Source organism: Gnatocerus cornutus, chromosome 1 (assembly GCF_029298725.1).
Source record: "Gnatocerus cornutus isolate USDA-ARS CGAHR chromosome 1, icGnaCorn1.1, whole genome shotgun sequence".
NCBI classification, from domain to species: Eukaryota; Metazoa; Arthropoda; class Insecta; order Coleoptera; family Tenebrionidae; genus Gnatocerus; species Gnatocerus cornutus.
Genome location: NC_142233.1, coordinates 28,351,125 through 28,368,896, shown reverse-complemented (window position 1 = coordinate 28,368,896; position 17,772 = coordinate 28,351,125). Strand labels below are relative to the sequence as shown.

General features: G+C 35.1%; 1 protein-coding gene across 1 annotated transcript; it reads left to right on the top strand.

The window, feature by feature from the left end:
- Window positions 1-6,243: 6,243 nt before the first annotated feature.
- On the top strand, window positions 6,244-7,861 carry LOC148181292 (uncharacterized). The gene is made up of 3 exons (XM_088048775.1): window positions 6,244-6,373; window positions 6,610-6,938; window positions 7,631-7,861. Exons 1-3 carry the CDS (start codon window positions 6,244-6,246, stop codon window positions 7,859-7,861), a joined length of 690 nt encoding a protein of 229 aa, XP_087904901.1.
- The last annotated feature ends 9,911 nt before the right edge of the window (window positions 7,862-17,772 follow it).

The window sequence follows — 17,772 nt, the reverse complement described above, 5'->3', positions numbered from 1 at the left end:
TTCACTAGGTTTATTACAGACGTTTCCAGTTATATGATCACTTCCCAACCGGAAACGTTGTTACGGCTGCGGGCGACGATTGAAAGAAAGTATTTTCTTTGGACATTGTCAAAATACGGATGAAATATTCATACGGTTTTGTTTCCATATGGAGCGACGTTGACAGTTGGCGGGAGCGATATTTTTAGAGATTGGCGCCGAAGTCGTTACTAGAACCAACATGGATGTACACTTTTAAACCCATTAAATTAATTAGGAGCCTCAAACGCCTAATGAACGTAACAATGTGATCAAATTTACATTTTTTTTCATTACAAGTTTGAGAACTTGTCATTATGTCGTCTACTTCCATAGTGTCAAATTACAGTTCTCTCCTACATTTAGATAAAGAAAGGCGTATTTTGAGTTGTCTAGATTTCTGTTCACAATCAAATCAAAACAAACACCGACGTGTGACACCACCATCTAGGTTCATCGCTTAAATATAAATAATAACATCAACAGCCGACGCTCACCTACTACTAGACCGCATATTATGGTTAGAGCAGCTCACCTGAAACAAAAATTGACAAAATTTGGTTTTGTGGAAATGTTTTTGTCGAATACAAATAAAAAATGAGGCGAGGAAAGTAGAAGCGCATTTATCGGAAATTTGAGGCTTGGCAGGTCGTGGTAGGCCGTGATTTCTGTTGGTCCGTGCTCGTTTTTTTGAAGTGAGAAAAACGCCGAGATTTTTGAGAGATATTTCGTCTGCATTTTTAGGCTCTAACTCACAAAAAACACGTGTTTTTTTTTTCGTCGCTAGATCGAAAACTTAACTCAGCACACAGAAAAACACAATTTTTCTTTGCGTTTTTCTAAAATTTGAGCTTAGTTTCGAGATATTAATAATTTTGGAAATAGATCAGTTTCGTAAAATGCCCAAAAAATGCAAACAGTTGGTATTCCTCATTTATTTTGAATACCGCAATTCAATTTGAGAAGTTGAGAAATTTGAGAAGATTTATGTATTGGATTAAACAAAAACAGGTACTTTAACATCAAGAGACCCATTTTTGATTCAATTCAATATATGTATAAATGCTTTCAAATTTTGCCGTAGAGCTTAACAATTTTCACAAATTTTGACCTTGAAATGTGGTAATCAAAATAAATGAGGTTTAGCTGGTCGGGAAGTGACCACATACCAAAAAAAACTGATTTCGTTTTTGTCGATTAATTCCTCAATTCATTTTATTCATTATTTTAGTTGTAATCGTACTAATCGTGCCGGTGTCGGAAACAGTCACTGCAAAATGCTGCTCAGGTTCAAAGACTCAAAAAGTTTTGAGACTTGGACAGTGTTGTGAAAATAATGATGGTCACAATTCTCTTCTAAATTAATCCATACGTTTTTCATAAAAACGGCACGGTTTTAAAAATTACGTTGACAGAATTTGTTGTACTTTTGGCGCGTGTACCTATTTAGTTCGTCAAATTTCAAAATTTTAGAACTAAAAACCGTTTTTTTAGAATTTTTTGTTCAAGGACGAACTGAAAATTTCCAATACTCTATTTTAAATTTCGTATTTTCGCTATTTATAAGAATATAAGAATGAAACGTGGGGGCATTACTTCTTTTAGCACGTGTATTTAGTTTGCCAAGTTTTAAAATTTTAGAACCAGAAACCGCTTTTTCAAAGTTTTTTTAGTTTAGAGCGAAGTGAAAATGTTTTACTAAATTTCGTATTTTTGTTAATTTTAGGAATGCAAGAATGAAACAAGGAAGCTTTACTACTTTTAGCACGCGTATGTAGTCTGCCAAATTTCAAAATTTTGGAACCAGAAACCGCTTTTTTAAAACTTTTTGGTTTATTACGAAATCCTTCGGATCTCTGGAAATAATAACGCTTGGTCCAGAAAAGCGTCTTCTCTGCTTTGGTATATAGTTATTATCTTTCATGGTTCAGTGTCAAAAATAAAGCGAACAAAACAATCTAGCGTCATTAAGCTTAAGTTTCCCATTTGTTCTCCCCCAATTTGTAAAAGCTGTAAACCTGACCTGTCCATTTCCTTCTGAGTGAAAGCTCGCCATCCGCACGCACAAGCGACCAGCATCCATGGGTCAGTTATGGAGTTTTTATCTCTTTGGGGATTAGGAGTCAAAGGTCTGCAACCCAGATTCTCGAGAAAAGAGATCTGTTAGCTGTCGCTGTCAGGTCACATTACTCTCGCCCACTCATCTTTATTGCGTCATGTTTCTTGTACGTGAGCAGGAATACCACGCTGCAGACAACAGTCGAACACAAGTGTCGTTGGACTGTCGATGACGAATGAGCCGATATCGTTTGTTTTCCGACATTCCTATTTTTGTGGTTTTTGCACCTCAAGCGAGTTGGTAGGAATCTGGATATAATGGCTATGGCGCTATGAAAACTCGTCGCTTCTTTAATTTTTTCCGACTGAAAACAAGGAATTGGAAGGAACACTTTCTCCTATCCAAATGTTGTCTCATTTTCAGCACGTCCTCGACAACATTCAAACATCTCCAGTTTGAGATTGTGAAAGAAATACCTGAAGTTCAATTTACACTTAAAAAGAGGAACAGATAAGAGCTTTACGCGTCTTTTATCCGAAGCGACGAGCGATGTTTCGTATCAATCAAAGGGACAGAACAGGGCTTAAAGGCCAAAATGAGGAAGTGTGTGTGTCACTGGGGGACGCGACCGACCTTTTTATATTGGCACCGGAACGTGTCCTTAATATTGTAAAGCTTTATGTACGATGTTACCCCCAAATTACATTACATTGATGATGCGTTCGTTCCTGCCTGACTCAAATTTTCTACAGGGTATAATCATCGGATGGCGGCGCCGGCGCCTCCGCAGCGGCCTCCTTTGAACTTTCGCCTCACAATGGGCAGAAATTTAAAGGATCATTCCCGTTTTTATTTTTTTTAATTCTACTCTCGTACCCGCATCATTGGCATAATACCAATAACCGTTAGGTAAAAAAGACAGCGACCTCCTTCTAAAACAAACGAAACTGGCATGGGACTGTTACAAATGGCATTTTTTGAGGTAATTTATAACTGGAACCCTTATCATCGGCGCAGACAATATAAATTTTCGAATGAGCCAATATTGTATTCAGGCGAACGCAGTCCGCGAGGGCGTTACAATATATCTCATATTTATCGCAGTCGGACCGCGAGCTTCCATTGTAGCTGGAACGGTAATAACACTTTCCTATGCGCTTTGTACATTTTATTGGGTGGAGAGTTCTCCTGCTAGCGTACATTGTGTCACGACAATAGGATTACACATTCATAATCTACGGGTTATGAGAGAAACGACCGCTTTAGATAGATTTATAAAGCTGAGAGAATGCATTCGTATCCGTTTCGCGCAACCGATACCGAAAACCTACAAGAGAAATATTTATTATCTACGATTTGCGCTCTATTGGCTTCAGGTTAAATAGAAAAGTTAATCACACGTTCCGATGATTCCTTCCATTTGCTTCCATCATTGCGCACGAATGGTTTGACAATACCAGAAGCAAACAATGAGATTAGAGGAAACATGTCTTACAAATATGCCGAACTACTCGAAGACTTTCTTGTTTATTTTAATGAGAATCTGTAGAAGCTGCTCGGGGACGAAAAGCACCCAGACGCATTTTTTCTGACATTACCGCAAATAAAGAAAAGCAACTGGCGGCGCTTAATGCACTGCCGCTTACGAAGTTTAAATTAAGCATAAGTATTTTGTACTCCCCCACATGAAATTGTCTTCATTTATCATTTTCGCTGCTACATTTCTGACTTATATACTGCTTCAGGTTTTCATCACTTTATTAAATTCCTCTCGGCATCCCAATATCAAATTGTAATCTAATACGAAATTTTCATGGAAAGTTGGATTTCAATAGACCGAAAAAGTGCAAAGTACATTTAATTCTAACGTTCATATCATTTTTTTATAAATTCTCGAGCACTTGAAAATCATTACGTAGTATGCAGGCAATTTTCTAAAAAGTGAGCAATAAATAATGTTAATGTGTGTATTTTGCTTTAACTTAAACAAGTTGCGTGACGTAAAAACGAGCCCTGCAATGAATTATTTAAAACCAAAGACATGCGAGTAAAATTGGATTGTGTTAGATGAAAAAAAAATAAACAACTACAAACCTATTTATGCAACTCCAACAACACTGAAAGCACTACACTTTTGTTTGATAACTGTGTGAGTTAGACGTTATTTTCGTTCCGCATTTTTAATAACGAAAAAACTTGCAGCGGTGCAGACATCATCAATCACACAAACACATAATATAGGAGAAAGCACAAACTTTCTGTCATAACATCTTTTTTAGTTTGGTTTAAACATACATGCTGTTTTGAACGCGACAGGTTGAAACATTAATCCTGAGTTGAACTTTCTTTGCAATTGAAATTTCGAATTTGAGATATGTAAGATCAGATTCATAGTAAGCGCAGGAAAAACAATGACGAAGACTGTCGTATTATAGTTTCGAAGCTACAAAGTATTAAAAAAAAATTAACTTAGAATTTACCTTCCAAAATTTTAATCGCTACTAATTCAATTGTTTATTGACGTACGTAAAAAAGCAGCTCATAGAACAATGATGGTAAAAACTGCATCTTTCTTATCTGTCTTAGTTTCGGAGAAATTGAGCTTTATAGATTTCGGAACAAAAATGTACCATCTGAAACTTAAATTGCTTTTAACTTGGTTATTTGTTGACCTACATACTTAAAGAATAACATTTGATTTAAATTTTGCGTGAAATTCTGCGTAAAATAAGCATCAATAATTTAAATTTGCTCCCCAAACAAGCGATATATCGGCCGAAAGTGATTTAAAATCATCATATTTTTGAAAACTTTGAAATTTTAAATATGGGTTATGTAACATATGATTAGATTCTTATCGGCCCAAGGACGATAAAAACGATGGTAAAAACTGCATTTTTCTATCTGTCATAGTTCTAAATATTCTGGGGCTTCAAAATTTTTGCTTTCCGACGGTAACCCAAAAATTCAAAAGTAAATCATTTATTTGTTGCCATACGTTAAAAATTTGCATAGTTTAGGATTTTGCGATAAATGAGCATCAATAGCTTGAGTTTGCTTCACAAATAAACGAGATATTAGTCATTTTTAACGAGTTTTTTCAAAGTAAAAATGACTTTTAATATCTTTGGTTTATACATTATTCGAAAAAACAGCCTAAAATTTATGAACTAACTAAGCGCTTTCAAGTCGGTGGCGAAAAATTGTGTTGACGCAGTTGCTAAAGTAGAATTAGTTTGATTGGGGTTGCTAAGGCGCAACTCTTATTTGCAATGCCGCAAGTCAACATGAAATCAAGTGTCAGATCGGTAGGTCAAATAGTTTACAAGCAACGAATTTTTGATAACTGAGAGAGGATTCTAAGCAACAAAAACAATTTCTATCTGTTGTATCATTTAGAATATCTGAGCTTAAAACTTTAATCGCTTCTAAATCGATTTTTTATTGACGTACATTAAAATATTGTGTTATTTTTGGATTGTCCGTGAAATTTTGCCTAAAATGAGTGCTAATAACTTAAGTTTGCTTCGCAAATAAACAAGAAATGAACCAAATAGATTTACAAACTTTTTTTCACAAAACATAAAAAAAACGACTAAATCTAACTTAATTTTGGACAAAAAATGTTCATTTAATTTGATTTTTACGCTTACTTTTGGTGCCAAAATTTCAAATTCTTATGATTTGTAGTTTTTGAGATAAATGTGAAATTAGGACATTATGGACCACTTGTATAATGGTAATTCTACGCTTTATAACAAAATTAATAAACCAAAATCGTTTAATCCAGTTGATGACGTTTTTAATTTTTTGCAGTTGTAATCAATATAAAACTGCTAAAATTAATAAATCATGATTATCCAAACAAGATTTAATTAAAATCATTGAATTTGTTTCCCACTACATTGGTACTGAATAAATCCGAAATACTTATTAATCTGGAAATTGAGCGAATCACTGAACATGTACCGCCTATTATACCCAAAATCTCTTTAGTAAATTAGCAGAGCTTTGCATCGTTTTCTCATGTTTATAACGAAGCCGATTTTCTTTGATCGTGAAACTAGAAATAGAGCGCATAGAGTTTCTTTTTTTGTTTGACAGTAACTACGTTCACAAACTTTGTAAACTGTCAACATTTCAACATCCATTTTTATCGTAACAAAATGTCTAAATCTCGTGTTTGTGCAGAAAACAGCAACTTGGTAACACTAACTTGCAACAAAAAGACAAATTTATTGGTGTACGAGCGGGAAAAGGGAGACACATGCAAACAACCGAAAGCTTACATACCTCGTAAGAATCCATTTGCTTACCAACTCGGAAACTCAAGGATAATTATGAATAATCGCAGCACTTCATGCATATTAAGACATTTAAAATCTTGTAAAGTAGATTTTTGGTAAATTTATTTTAGCTATTAAATTAAAATTTAATTTTTACGGGTACATAACTTGAGTTGACTTGTTTAAGTAAATAGCTACCGGAAGTTTGGAACTTGTTCGTTTGCATAATACCTACGCTTTTTTTAGCAATATCCAGTCCTCAGATGAAACGAATTAAGGTGTGCACAGGGCAAGAATTAAAAAGGATTTGCCCGTCACCACCGTGTCCGTGTCCGCCCAAAGTTCCAGTACCTGGTATGGTCTTTAGGTTCGGGCAGTTTTTAAAATTTGGAGCGAAAACTGCGGTAGCTTTGGGTGCTGTCTTCCTGACATATGACATGGGGATTTGGGGGGACTCCGAGACTACCGGAAGAATATACAAAGGAGTGTGTGCTTTTCTTTTACCAAAAATTATAACTCCGCCAGAAGACATACCTGTGTCCCCATCTTGCCAGGAGGAGCAGACCATGTTTGGGGTAAGATATTGTAAATTTTAGTATCTACTTGCTTGTGGGGAAACATCAAACCGGACTAAAAATTAAATGGTTGTTTTCTGCATATTGTGGAATAATTAGAACTATTGCCTCCAGACCTGAAAGAATCCTGGATATTAAAGGCACATATGTTCCGCAACAAAACAACCCGTAAAAATCCCTCCCCGACTTAATTTTAGCTCCCTAGTATTTGTTGTAAGTTTTAAAGCAAACACAAATCAAGCACACCCTATTAGATTCTCGCATCTACAAATATTTGCTTGCATTAAATGAAATTTAACACGGTTAAATTGGCAATTAAGTCTTCGGCGTTCCTTTTTTTGCCGGAGTGTGTAATAAAACGCTCTTCCCGAATTCTGGAGAATTATAGTGTGGCACGAAAGCAAGAAAAGCAAGACCAACATCAACAGCAAACTATTCCCATAGAGCTTCCGCAACAACTGTCTCTGCAAGTTTGCAATCCGTCAGAAATGCACTGACATCTCGGTGAGTTACGATCCCAAGAGTTCTAAAGTAGTTTTCCATTACGACAAAGACAAACGTATTACAGTTCCGGGTCCGGAAACGCCGGAAGGGGACAACAATTAAAAGCAATCAGAAGAGCTCATTATTTATTGATAAGGCGTTTGAGCTCATTGTTTCTAAAATTAACATTTTTTTGGTTTTACGTGCAGAGACGAGACTTCGACAAGTTCTGCTGCGACAAGTTTCCCGTCGACAGCGAGCCAGGAATGTATCGAGCCCAGCAGAAATGGAACAAAATTGTCACTTGTACGTTCGGTGCCATGACCGAAATTCCCGCAGAAATGAGTAGGATCTCCAAAAAATTATATTGTAAATTTGTAAACTCGGACAGCTGTAAAGAAGCTGCAAAGGAAGAAGAATGTGGTCCTTGCGACTGCTAACTGAGAATTGAAACCAATAAAAACCATAGTAGCTGTTTATCTAACTGCTGGCTTTCTACTTCAGTGGTCGTTTTAAATCAGTGTAAACCCTCAACGACTTCATTATGTTGCGTATGAGCTGCAAACTACATAAGCGCAATCCCAGCAGACACTGTGATAAGAGATAAGGGAGGCTGTTCTGTTCATAAAGCCGTTACTAACGCTATCATCTCGCACCATAAACTGGCTGACCGTAAAAATGACAAAAAGCCGACGCAATGTTGGGGTCACTACACCCGGTCTTCTGTTTTTTGCAAAGTTAAAAAGTATATTTTTGGCTTTTTGAATTGTAAAGCACACATGGCCATGGACTCCGTATTTTTGCGTTTTCAGTGCGGGAAAGCTGCAGCAGTGCGACTAAAAGGCAGATTACTCTGTCTGTTTCCGTTTTAGATTGTTTAACAGCCAAAAAGTTTTTTACAAATCTCGCACGTCTTTCTTGCAAATGCCGCCTTCTCCTTCCGCTTGTGAATAACTATTTCAAAATTTCTGCTAGAAATACTTTTGTCTGTATGCAGACAGATTTTACGGTCTGATTTTCCAAGTAGGTCGTAAGAAAAATACCGAAAAAGCACCCAATTAACATTTAATGCAGTTTTTTGCTTCTTTATCGCTGCATTTTTACCGTCCCTAAAGCGGTATGGTGAGTATAAAATTACCATTAATTAAATCGGTAACTTAATTTTTGTCGGAATTCAATCAAACCGCGCTTGCAATGTAATGTCCGAAGACAAGCCGAACACGCACGCATACATTGTTTGCTGATTAATTCCGGTAATTAGAGAGTGTGGGTATACTGATGTGTAAGTACACGATATTGATCACTATTGATGCGCTTTGTTACCATCAAATTGAATGTGGTCCTTTGGAAAACATCCGTAAATAACCCATTGCACTTCCATCTCTCAATTGAATCGGATTTTAGCAGGTGCGGCGCTAAAAGCGATAATGGAACAAAGTGTTCATTGCAACGAAAAATTAGCAATGATGAAATGTATCGGAACAAATTCAACATCAACAAATCGCAATTGCAGTTGTACAAATCTGATGCAAACAAAACGGAAACGAAAAATTTTGTTGTAGACATAAATTTGCAATTGGGCCAGTACACTCGAAATGTGTTAAACTTGCTTCTCATTTCACAGAAAACTCCTTAGATTTCAACATTGTACTCCTGTAGCGCGAAATTCCTTACTGAGCCTTTCTGAATTTCTCTGCATATTCATTTTACGCTTAAACAACAAAAACCTTCCTTGTTGACAGAGAGAGCTTCAAAGACAACAATTTTCATGCAAAACTTTTCCTAAGTGCACAAAGACGGCACACAAACTCCCGGTCTTATTCGAAGTCAGCACTATTGTAGGACTTATCGGCAGAACGCGAAGGTTAAAAAAAATTTATCGTCGTAAAATCATCGCCTTATTTATACAGTGTAACATCGTGTCACACTTGTGTCGTACCCATCGTCTTTATCTAACGACGAAGGTCTGAGTTCTTGTACAGCTTCCTTTTATACGTTCTCAAACTGTCACGAGATGAGTGATTGCTCATGGAATAGTAGAGCCTCAAAAATCGGAATAAATTCGCGCTGTGTACACTGGTAAATTATTGATTTTAGGTTGGGTCATGGCACAATTTAGTTAAGTTTCAGAAAAAAGAATACACTTACCTTCAAAATTATCGCATCGCTCAATAATTTGTAGTCATCGTTTTAGTAGATTGAGCTTTCCATCAAAATTTAACAGTAATTTAAAAAAAATGTTTTTAGGATATCTTAGGATGGTTTTGTTAGCGACCTATTACTTCTGTTAGTTTTTAACACGAAAAGAAATGTTTTGATATTTTTTCTTATTTAGTCTGGGGTGTATAAAGTAAAAAATCTATGCTAAATTGAACACAACAAATATTTATAATGACACTGTGCTTTAATACCTCTCCTGCAGTTGCTCTTCAATTGCTTTTGCTGAAGATGGTCTATCCTAGCAAAAAATCGCTAATCGGCTGTTTTTGACTCTTGACCATTAAAGAGAAAACAAACATTTACGCAACAAAATTTTTGCATAGAAATGCGAACGACTTGGAGCCTCGTACTGATTTGTAACGAGGAAAAATTTTGGTTGTAAAAGAAATAGAAGGCTTTATGGACGGACGCTCTGAAGAATGGTAGGTCTTTTTCGAGGTACGTAACAGTGGAGGTTAAATTATGGTCTGAAGTTGCATTTCTATGGAAACACGTACGGACTTCTACCAAATGGGAGGATCAGTAAGGATTCTAACATTTTGAACATTTTGAAAGTTTTGGTGGTACTATTTAAGCCATTTGTTCTTGAAAATGTCTTATTTATGCTCAACAAACACATGCTAAAGTATTGTCTACATCTCTTCAGTAATTAGAAAGGCCAGCATGTAGTTTCATTCTAAGGCCAATTGAAGATGTTTAGAACAACATGGAAAGGAGTCTACGAAGTCACCTTCGTCGATTTAACTGTTAACGAGCTTGCCAAATAACTTAACCAAACTTGGATTGTAATCGACCTGAAGATGGTTAGAAACCTAAAGTTTTCTACACCGCGACATTCTCAGGCAATAATTAGAGATAGAGAACGCAAAAAGCTTCACTGAGCAAGTTTTTGTTTTAGGTAATTGTTTCAATTGAGATACGTTCCACATTTTCTGTATTTTTCTTTCGTTTAATACATTAGCATACGTTGTGTAATCTGTGTTAACATTTATCCACTTTATTCGTCGTTTCAAATAGTTTTTTGTTGATTTTATTTATATTTTGTTTTGGATTTTGATAGTGATGCGATTATTTTGGAGGCAAGTGTACTTAACGCTTAAATAATTGAGAAGTTTACACGTAGATTGACTACGCTTCGATGTCAACAATGTAGACAATGCGTAAACAATGTCGACGGTCTTAATAGCGAAGTTATGTTAGTGTCATATTCGTCAATTTTCCACGCCATTCATGAAACACTTTGTAAAGAACGTAATGTTTAGATTGTTTGATTTAGTTAGTAGTTATTCAATTTGTGTAACGTTTTGCTTGCTTGTCCAAAGCTTTATTCCGTTGAAAGTCAAACAAAAGCTCTAATATCTGCAGTTTAAATCAATTTATTGTTACATAATAATTGTATCTCATTAATTGGAAGTAATTTAAAACACAGGTTAGAATGTCAATCAATTAGACGTCCTGTTGTAATGATAAAGCACAGCGTTGTAATTATTGCGCCTACACGCAAACTAGTGTCGGACATATGGACAAAGATATCCCCCCACATGCAAACGGTTAAGATTACAAATACGAGCCAAAAAACAGTTCAAAATAAAAAGTGCAGGATTTGCAAAGCTGAATCCCCACATAAAAATCCAAATCGTTTCCCTCTCACAGGTTTGTTATTGTTGATTACCACTGCGAATTAATTCCGGTTTTAAACCGACTTATACATGTTATAATTTTCGCGATGACGGCGAACTCGTTAATTAAACTTAACGAAATTAGCCTGCTTAAGCTCCGACTTAAAATATGCGAAAATTTCCATAATGCGGTGTGCTGCTGACATAAACAGAGCGAAGCGGTGTACTCGAGTGTAAAATCTTATACGTTTTGTGTTGTTCTGTGCGACGGCGGTTCAAGATTGAAGCATAATATTGACAGAGATCTCCCGATGTGTGTACTCAGCCGTGTGTCAACACCCCCTCTTCGTGAGTTAACGTTCGCTCTATTTTACGATTCTGCACGCCCACATCAACTTTTTGCGATATTGAAAAAAATATTGCTTTATTAGTGGAGCCTGACATGGCCCATAGCGGTTTAAATAAAGAGGTGTATTATTAACTGAAAATATGTTCGAAAGGACCTCTTCTAAGCGACTTCCTAAAGAGTACCCTAATCAATATAACCAATATTTTTATTGACAGGCTAGACAAAAATTAGACAAAAATTAGCAAAATTTTGTCTAATGTGTAAAAGCTAATTTTGAATTTAGTTTCAAATGAAAATTTCTCTGTAGGCATTAGTAATTTAATCACTGTCTGGGTGATATATGCAAAATTCAAGGTTTAAAGGCAAAATAAGCGACAAGTTTAGTCAATCAACATAAATTTTTTTTCAACAAAATGCTCTGAAAAAGAGCCTATTAAAACTTTTGTTATTAACCCGGCGCATCCACCAATTTTAAAACCGTAAAAAAGAGAAACCTTATGCAACAAACAAACAAATCAAAAATTAAAATGTTAATGAAACTAAAGGTATAAATAAGGTGAAAGTAGTTTTAAAAATTGGCAAAATCGTTATTTATTATAGGAACAAGCGACAAAAACAAGCGGAAATGTGAGGAAACTTTCGCTATGAGGTTTTGGCGAACTTTATTACTGTCTTTTCAATAATTATGTTTGTATTAAAAAATATTTTAATAGTTATCAAATTCATGTTGACAGAATTATAAAAATTCAATTACAAATTGTATTAATTTTTACAGTTTTATTAGTATAATATCCGTAAATTGCTACCAACTATTTGTCGGCTAAATCCAGCGTTTCTCGCCGCTAAAGGATTTACATTTACCACGTATATTAGAAACCAAGATTAGTTTCTAATACCGCATCCGTCTTCGACACATCACCGGCAGTAATTCCCAACAATTTACATTTAAACCGCTGGATGTGATATCCTGCAATTTCTCTAGGTCTCCTTAAAACTGTAATAACGTTGGGAAAACCTTTTAATACCAAACAAAACCAACCGAAATAAACAATGAAACTTAAAAAGATTTAAGGTAAACATAAAAGTTGAACGTTAACGTTTGTAAGAAAATAAAAATTCTCATAATGCAAAAAATCAGGAAAGTAGTCGACGTTCCAGTCAAGAACAAAATAAGATGTAATCTGGTTTTGGATAGACTTTCTTTGAGTCGTTTGATGTAAAATTGTTGTTGCTATATTCAAATATGGAGTGACGAATTGCTTTTGAATAAACAAAAAAATTGATGGAGACAAGGTAATCTGTTGAGGTTTGGAAAAAACCGCCGCCTATCGCCGGCATTATGATGACGCTAGACTGCACTTCGTTAAATATTAAAATCCAATTTAGTAATTTTCAAACGGGTCATTGTAGCCGACCTCAAACATTTGCACAGTCAAATCGCTGTAAATCCAACACGACCATAGTCTTAAAGCTGGGTTAAGTCATTCTCGCACACCCTAAGCCCCAATGTCACGCTGTGTCCTTTTCTTATTCAGTGTTGGCCCAAAACGTTCGTTTTAGAGGGATGAATTTTCTCAAGCATAGCTGTAATCCCTCATCGAGGTCAAAAGGTTGCCACTTCGGTTATGTTTAGGCCCGCATTCTCTAAGATTTATGCCTTGCTGCGCTTACCCGGGTTTATTTTTTAATAGAAGGAAACTTTATAAAGAAACGAAAGAGGGCAAAATTTGTTGAAACAGCGACATTCTGATCATTTCTTGGTTGAGCTTTCTCGAATTTATCTAATAGTCATAAATTTTTCCATAAGAGACGAAACCTTGCATATCTACTAGAGATGAAAGCCACTCCTGCATTTTTTAAAAATATAAACGACAAAAATTCTCTACTTTGAATATGTCGGCGTATTTACAAAACTCGGTGGTGTGTTTTACAACCGACGTTTGCGGAAAGTGTCTCTCTCTGTACTTGATCATGCATGCGGAACACACCCGAGGGTGTCTGTTTATTTCTCAAACGCAGTTTTCTCAAATCTGCTTAAAACATCAGAGTGGTTATTATAACCTGGATTTGTGCGTTTTTATGGAGAAGGAAGAAAACAAAGCGCTAGTGCAATAATTGTAGTTCTAGTCCAAACTGGGATTTCTTGGCACAGCAAAAATTTTAATAATAAATTATTAAAAATACTCAATTTGATATAAGGAAAATTAAAAAAAAATCTATACAAAAATAAGGCTGTAAGAAAACAAAGAGAACTTTTGAGCCCCTTAAGGAAATCTAGGTATAATTTAGAGATTATAAATTACATCTGAAAGAATTTGTAAAATGTAATAAATAAACCTAAAGAAAAGCCTGAAAATCTAAGGAGAATGTATTAGTAATAACGTTACAGAAAATCTGAAAATTTTAAGTAAATAAAAAAATATATAGAAAGTGTCAAGGCTGTTAAAAAAATGCTAGAAAAATTTATAGAAGCTCTAGAACAAATTTTAAGAAAAATTGAAACGAGCAACCGATTCAAAATCTACGGGAAATTAGACAGAATTTAGGGAGCCTGAGAGAAAGCTGCTAGAATCTTAGTTCAAATAGAGAAAGAGACAAAGGAAAATAATAAAAATTTAAAGAAAATTAAAAAAAAACACGAAGAAATCTTAATAAGAAGGTGCGGTCTGGAAAAATCTAGAGATCTTGAACAGAACCGAAAATGTTAACAATGTCTAAAAAGAAAATTATATTGTAGACAAATTAGGGAGAATCTAAAATTAATCTAAAAAGAACTTAAGACTGTAGAGAAAAAAAAGTATAGTGGAATGTAAGGAAACTAGAAAGAATTTAAAATTCATTTAAAAAGAATTAAAAACTCTAAAAATATAAGAAGAAAAATCATAAAACAAATTTTAGGTAAACCAGAAAAAATAAAAAAAAATATTAAAAATGTCGAAATTTTTAAACAAATTCAAAGACAATCGAAGAGAACAAAAAGTATCATCCGTTCAGAGCCTCAACCGCCCCTAATCCGCCTCTGGTCGGAAGTACTAACGCTAGAACTGCATGCATTTTTATTCGTAGGTCCCTGGAGTGATTTCAATGATTTCTTAATCTGAGAGCGTTTCCAATTGAGTAAAGGAAACTACAACATAAAACCAGTGAAAGAATTCAGTTGACTTTAATGGGAGATTGTTAAGCTTTGGTTTAGAGCCGAAGTTAATTACAAGGGTTTCCCGTTCTTTCCTTTAAATTTTATCTATTCGGTGGGAAATAGACAAAGGGCACGTGAGCGGAATAAGTGAATCGATTAATTTTATTGCGACGATTGGCTGAGACGCAGTATGAAGGAAGTTTTTATTTACACATGTTTTGGTAAAGTGAGTATAAAGTTGGTAAGGACCAAAGCCCAGAGGTGTCATTCGAAGATTTACAACTGTTGTGTGAGAGAAAACAAACTTTTCTATCTTTGCGGGTCACCCTTCTAAACTTTTTCCGTTTCAGTTCATTCTTATCGTTAACCGGTCCAATATCTCAATTCGTGTTAAAAGCGACATTTACGCTTAATGGTATAGAACGTATTAGATTCGATTGAAGGCGACGTCAAAGATTCGCTGTCATTTGTCGAGTAATCGAGAAATGAGCAATTTTCTGATGTAAAAGTCAGGAATGCGAGACTTTTTCTACTTTTTTTATCATTTCTTTTCCTTAACTAGGACGGCCAACGACATTTTCCATAACTTGTTTTCCCCCTCCTACAGTTGTATTGGCGATGTCAGAGCTTTAAATCAAGCCAGTGTCGAATGGCACCATTACCGAGCTTTTCAGAACTCGCCCTAGGACCGTTTGATGTTATCGAGTCCGAAGTTTGTACACACCCTCTTCCCTTTGTTCTCTTATTTATCTATCTTTTTACGATCGACTCATCATGTCCGTAAGATGACTGTGAATTAGATTTCGAATAATTTATAACCTATAAAATGTTTCTCGGTTTCAGCAAATGCGTGCCAAAGAGTTTATGACGGTCGTATTTCTCTGCTGTAATAGCTTACGCATTATTCGATCAACTATCAATCAGCGCCAGTATAAACTTTACTCTGATATAAATCAAAATATTATGATGCTTCCGACTAATTTCAACTACCACGTTCATTAAGCTAGAGTCAGCTAGAATTTATTGCATTATTAAACTTACGGCACAAACAGTGTAGTTTTAATGTTGGTTGCTAATCATTTTTTAAAAGGCGGAGAAAGACTTTAATGCGGTTTTTGCTGGAAATTTTTATATAGACATTGTTCTTTATAACTTATAAAACGAAGATATTAAATTTTGATTTTCAATCTTTGTATCTTTATGGTACATAAAACTTCTTAGCAAACGTAAAAGCTTAAAACTTATCATTCGATACACAGTTCATAAAAAATCCTTTTTAATACCGACATCTACAGGGCGGTCCTTAATCTACTCTAACGTTAAATTGAAACCTCTATACCCCGATTGCAGAATCGTTGATTAAACAGAGGACTATAAAATCTTGAATTGCATTTCAGAAATGTGTTGTATACATAATTTTACTTGGAACTGTCAATTTAGTTTGTCTTACAATACATCAAACCTGTGAGATTATATTTAATCTCAGAGTGTATCATTTAATCTAGGATAAAGTCGCTTTTGCAATTAAACTTTTATTCAGTTTTTGTTATAGTTCAGAATTAAATTCAAGTCATTGACATTTAACTCCAAACTAAAAATATTTTTCAGCAATCAAATTTGACGTATAATTGTAGATTACAGCTTTAATCTTGAATTAAAAATGTAATCTGCGTTTTTGCAATCGGGCCCTTAGATAATAGAAATTTAAAACAATGCACAGGTGCTCTGAATGATGCACAATTTATTATCCCTGAGCTTTCGTCTCCTGTAAGACAAACAAAGATTAAACCCCACGCCATCCAGTGGTTACGTTATCACAAATTGAAATTAATATCCTTTTTAAATTTTTTGAAATTACAAGTGCGTGCGTTAGTATAATTAAACACGAAGTCACACAAACTTCACCTACTTTTCGTCGAGTTGGTCGTCGTAACAAATTACCAATGCAAATTCGCGCCATTAGCCGTGAAGAAACCTTAAAGATGGTTGATCTAAACAGTTCAATTTAAAGTTGAATACAACTTAAGAAATCAGAGCGATACGAAGTTGGACAAAGGGACAAACTGGTGAGTCTTCTTATCGTCCATGCAGGACTCAAGAAGACGGCGAAGCTTCGACCGATTGAGATATTTTTAAACGGAATGGGCTGTCACGTACCTAAAAGTTGCCTTTTGTGTAAGTTACGTAGGAAATTGGATTTCGCAGTTTTGTAGTTTGTTAAACTTCGTTTTTTTGTATCTACAAACAGAATACATTTTAATGACGGTTAAAAGCGCTTTGCAGTAGTTTGCAACATCGATGTGTGAAACGAAATGATTTTTAAATGTATTTCATGCATCCATAGATTGCTCCAAAAAGAAGAGTTCGGTGAAATAATATTCGAAAATTTATTTGTTCGGCGCACAGTATTACGTACTTCTTTATTTAGTCTCTTATACCTCTCTAAACACGGAAACGTGATTCGTCATTACATATATTTAGAGATAGACTAATTTCGACGGAAATGGTTGAATGCACGTGATTATTCCGACTGTTTACAAACCATAATTTCCAAAAGGTAGTGAGATGAAACAAATTGTATTTGATAATATGATTATGCTAGAATTAGACAAATAAATAGAATTTTAGCTGATAATTTTGTTCCCAGTCGTTTTTATTCTCAGGTTTCCATGTCGTGGCTAACTATCTAATAGAAAAGTCCTCAATACAATTCTTAAGTTGAGCACACCTAACAACAAAGTTTAAGTTCCTTCTCTGCCACGCGGCTTGAAAACTTAATTGGTAAAAAGTTTCTTGTTGTTCTTATTAACAGCAACCTCTGCAGTGTCCTGCAGACTTCTCCGGAATCCACACCGAATTTGCATAATTTAGATCTTAAAGAATTATCAGGCATTACTATGAATTTTTAGTGCACTCCACCGCTCAGAAATAAAAGGGAATACTTGAATAAAGTACAAAATTACAGTTCACCCTCTTATTTTTACAAACGGAACTAATTAAAAGAATTGAATTTATACCCCTTAAAAT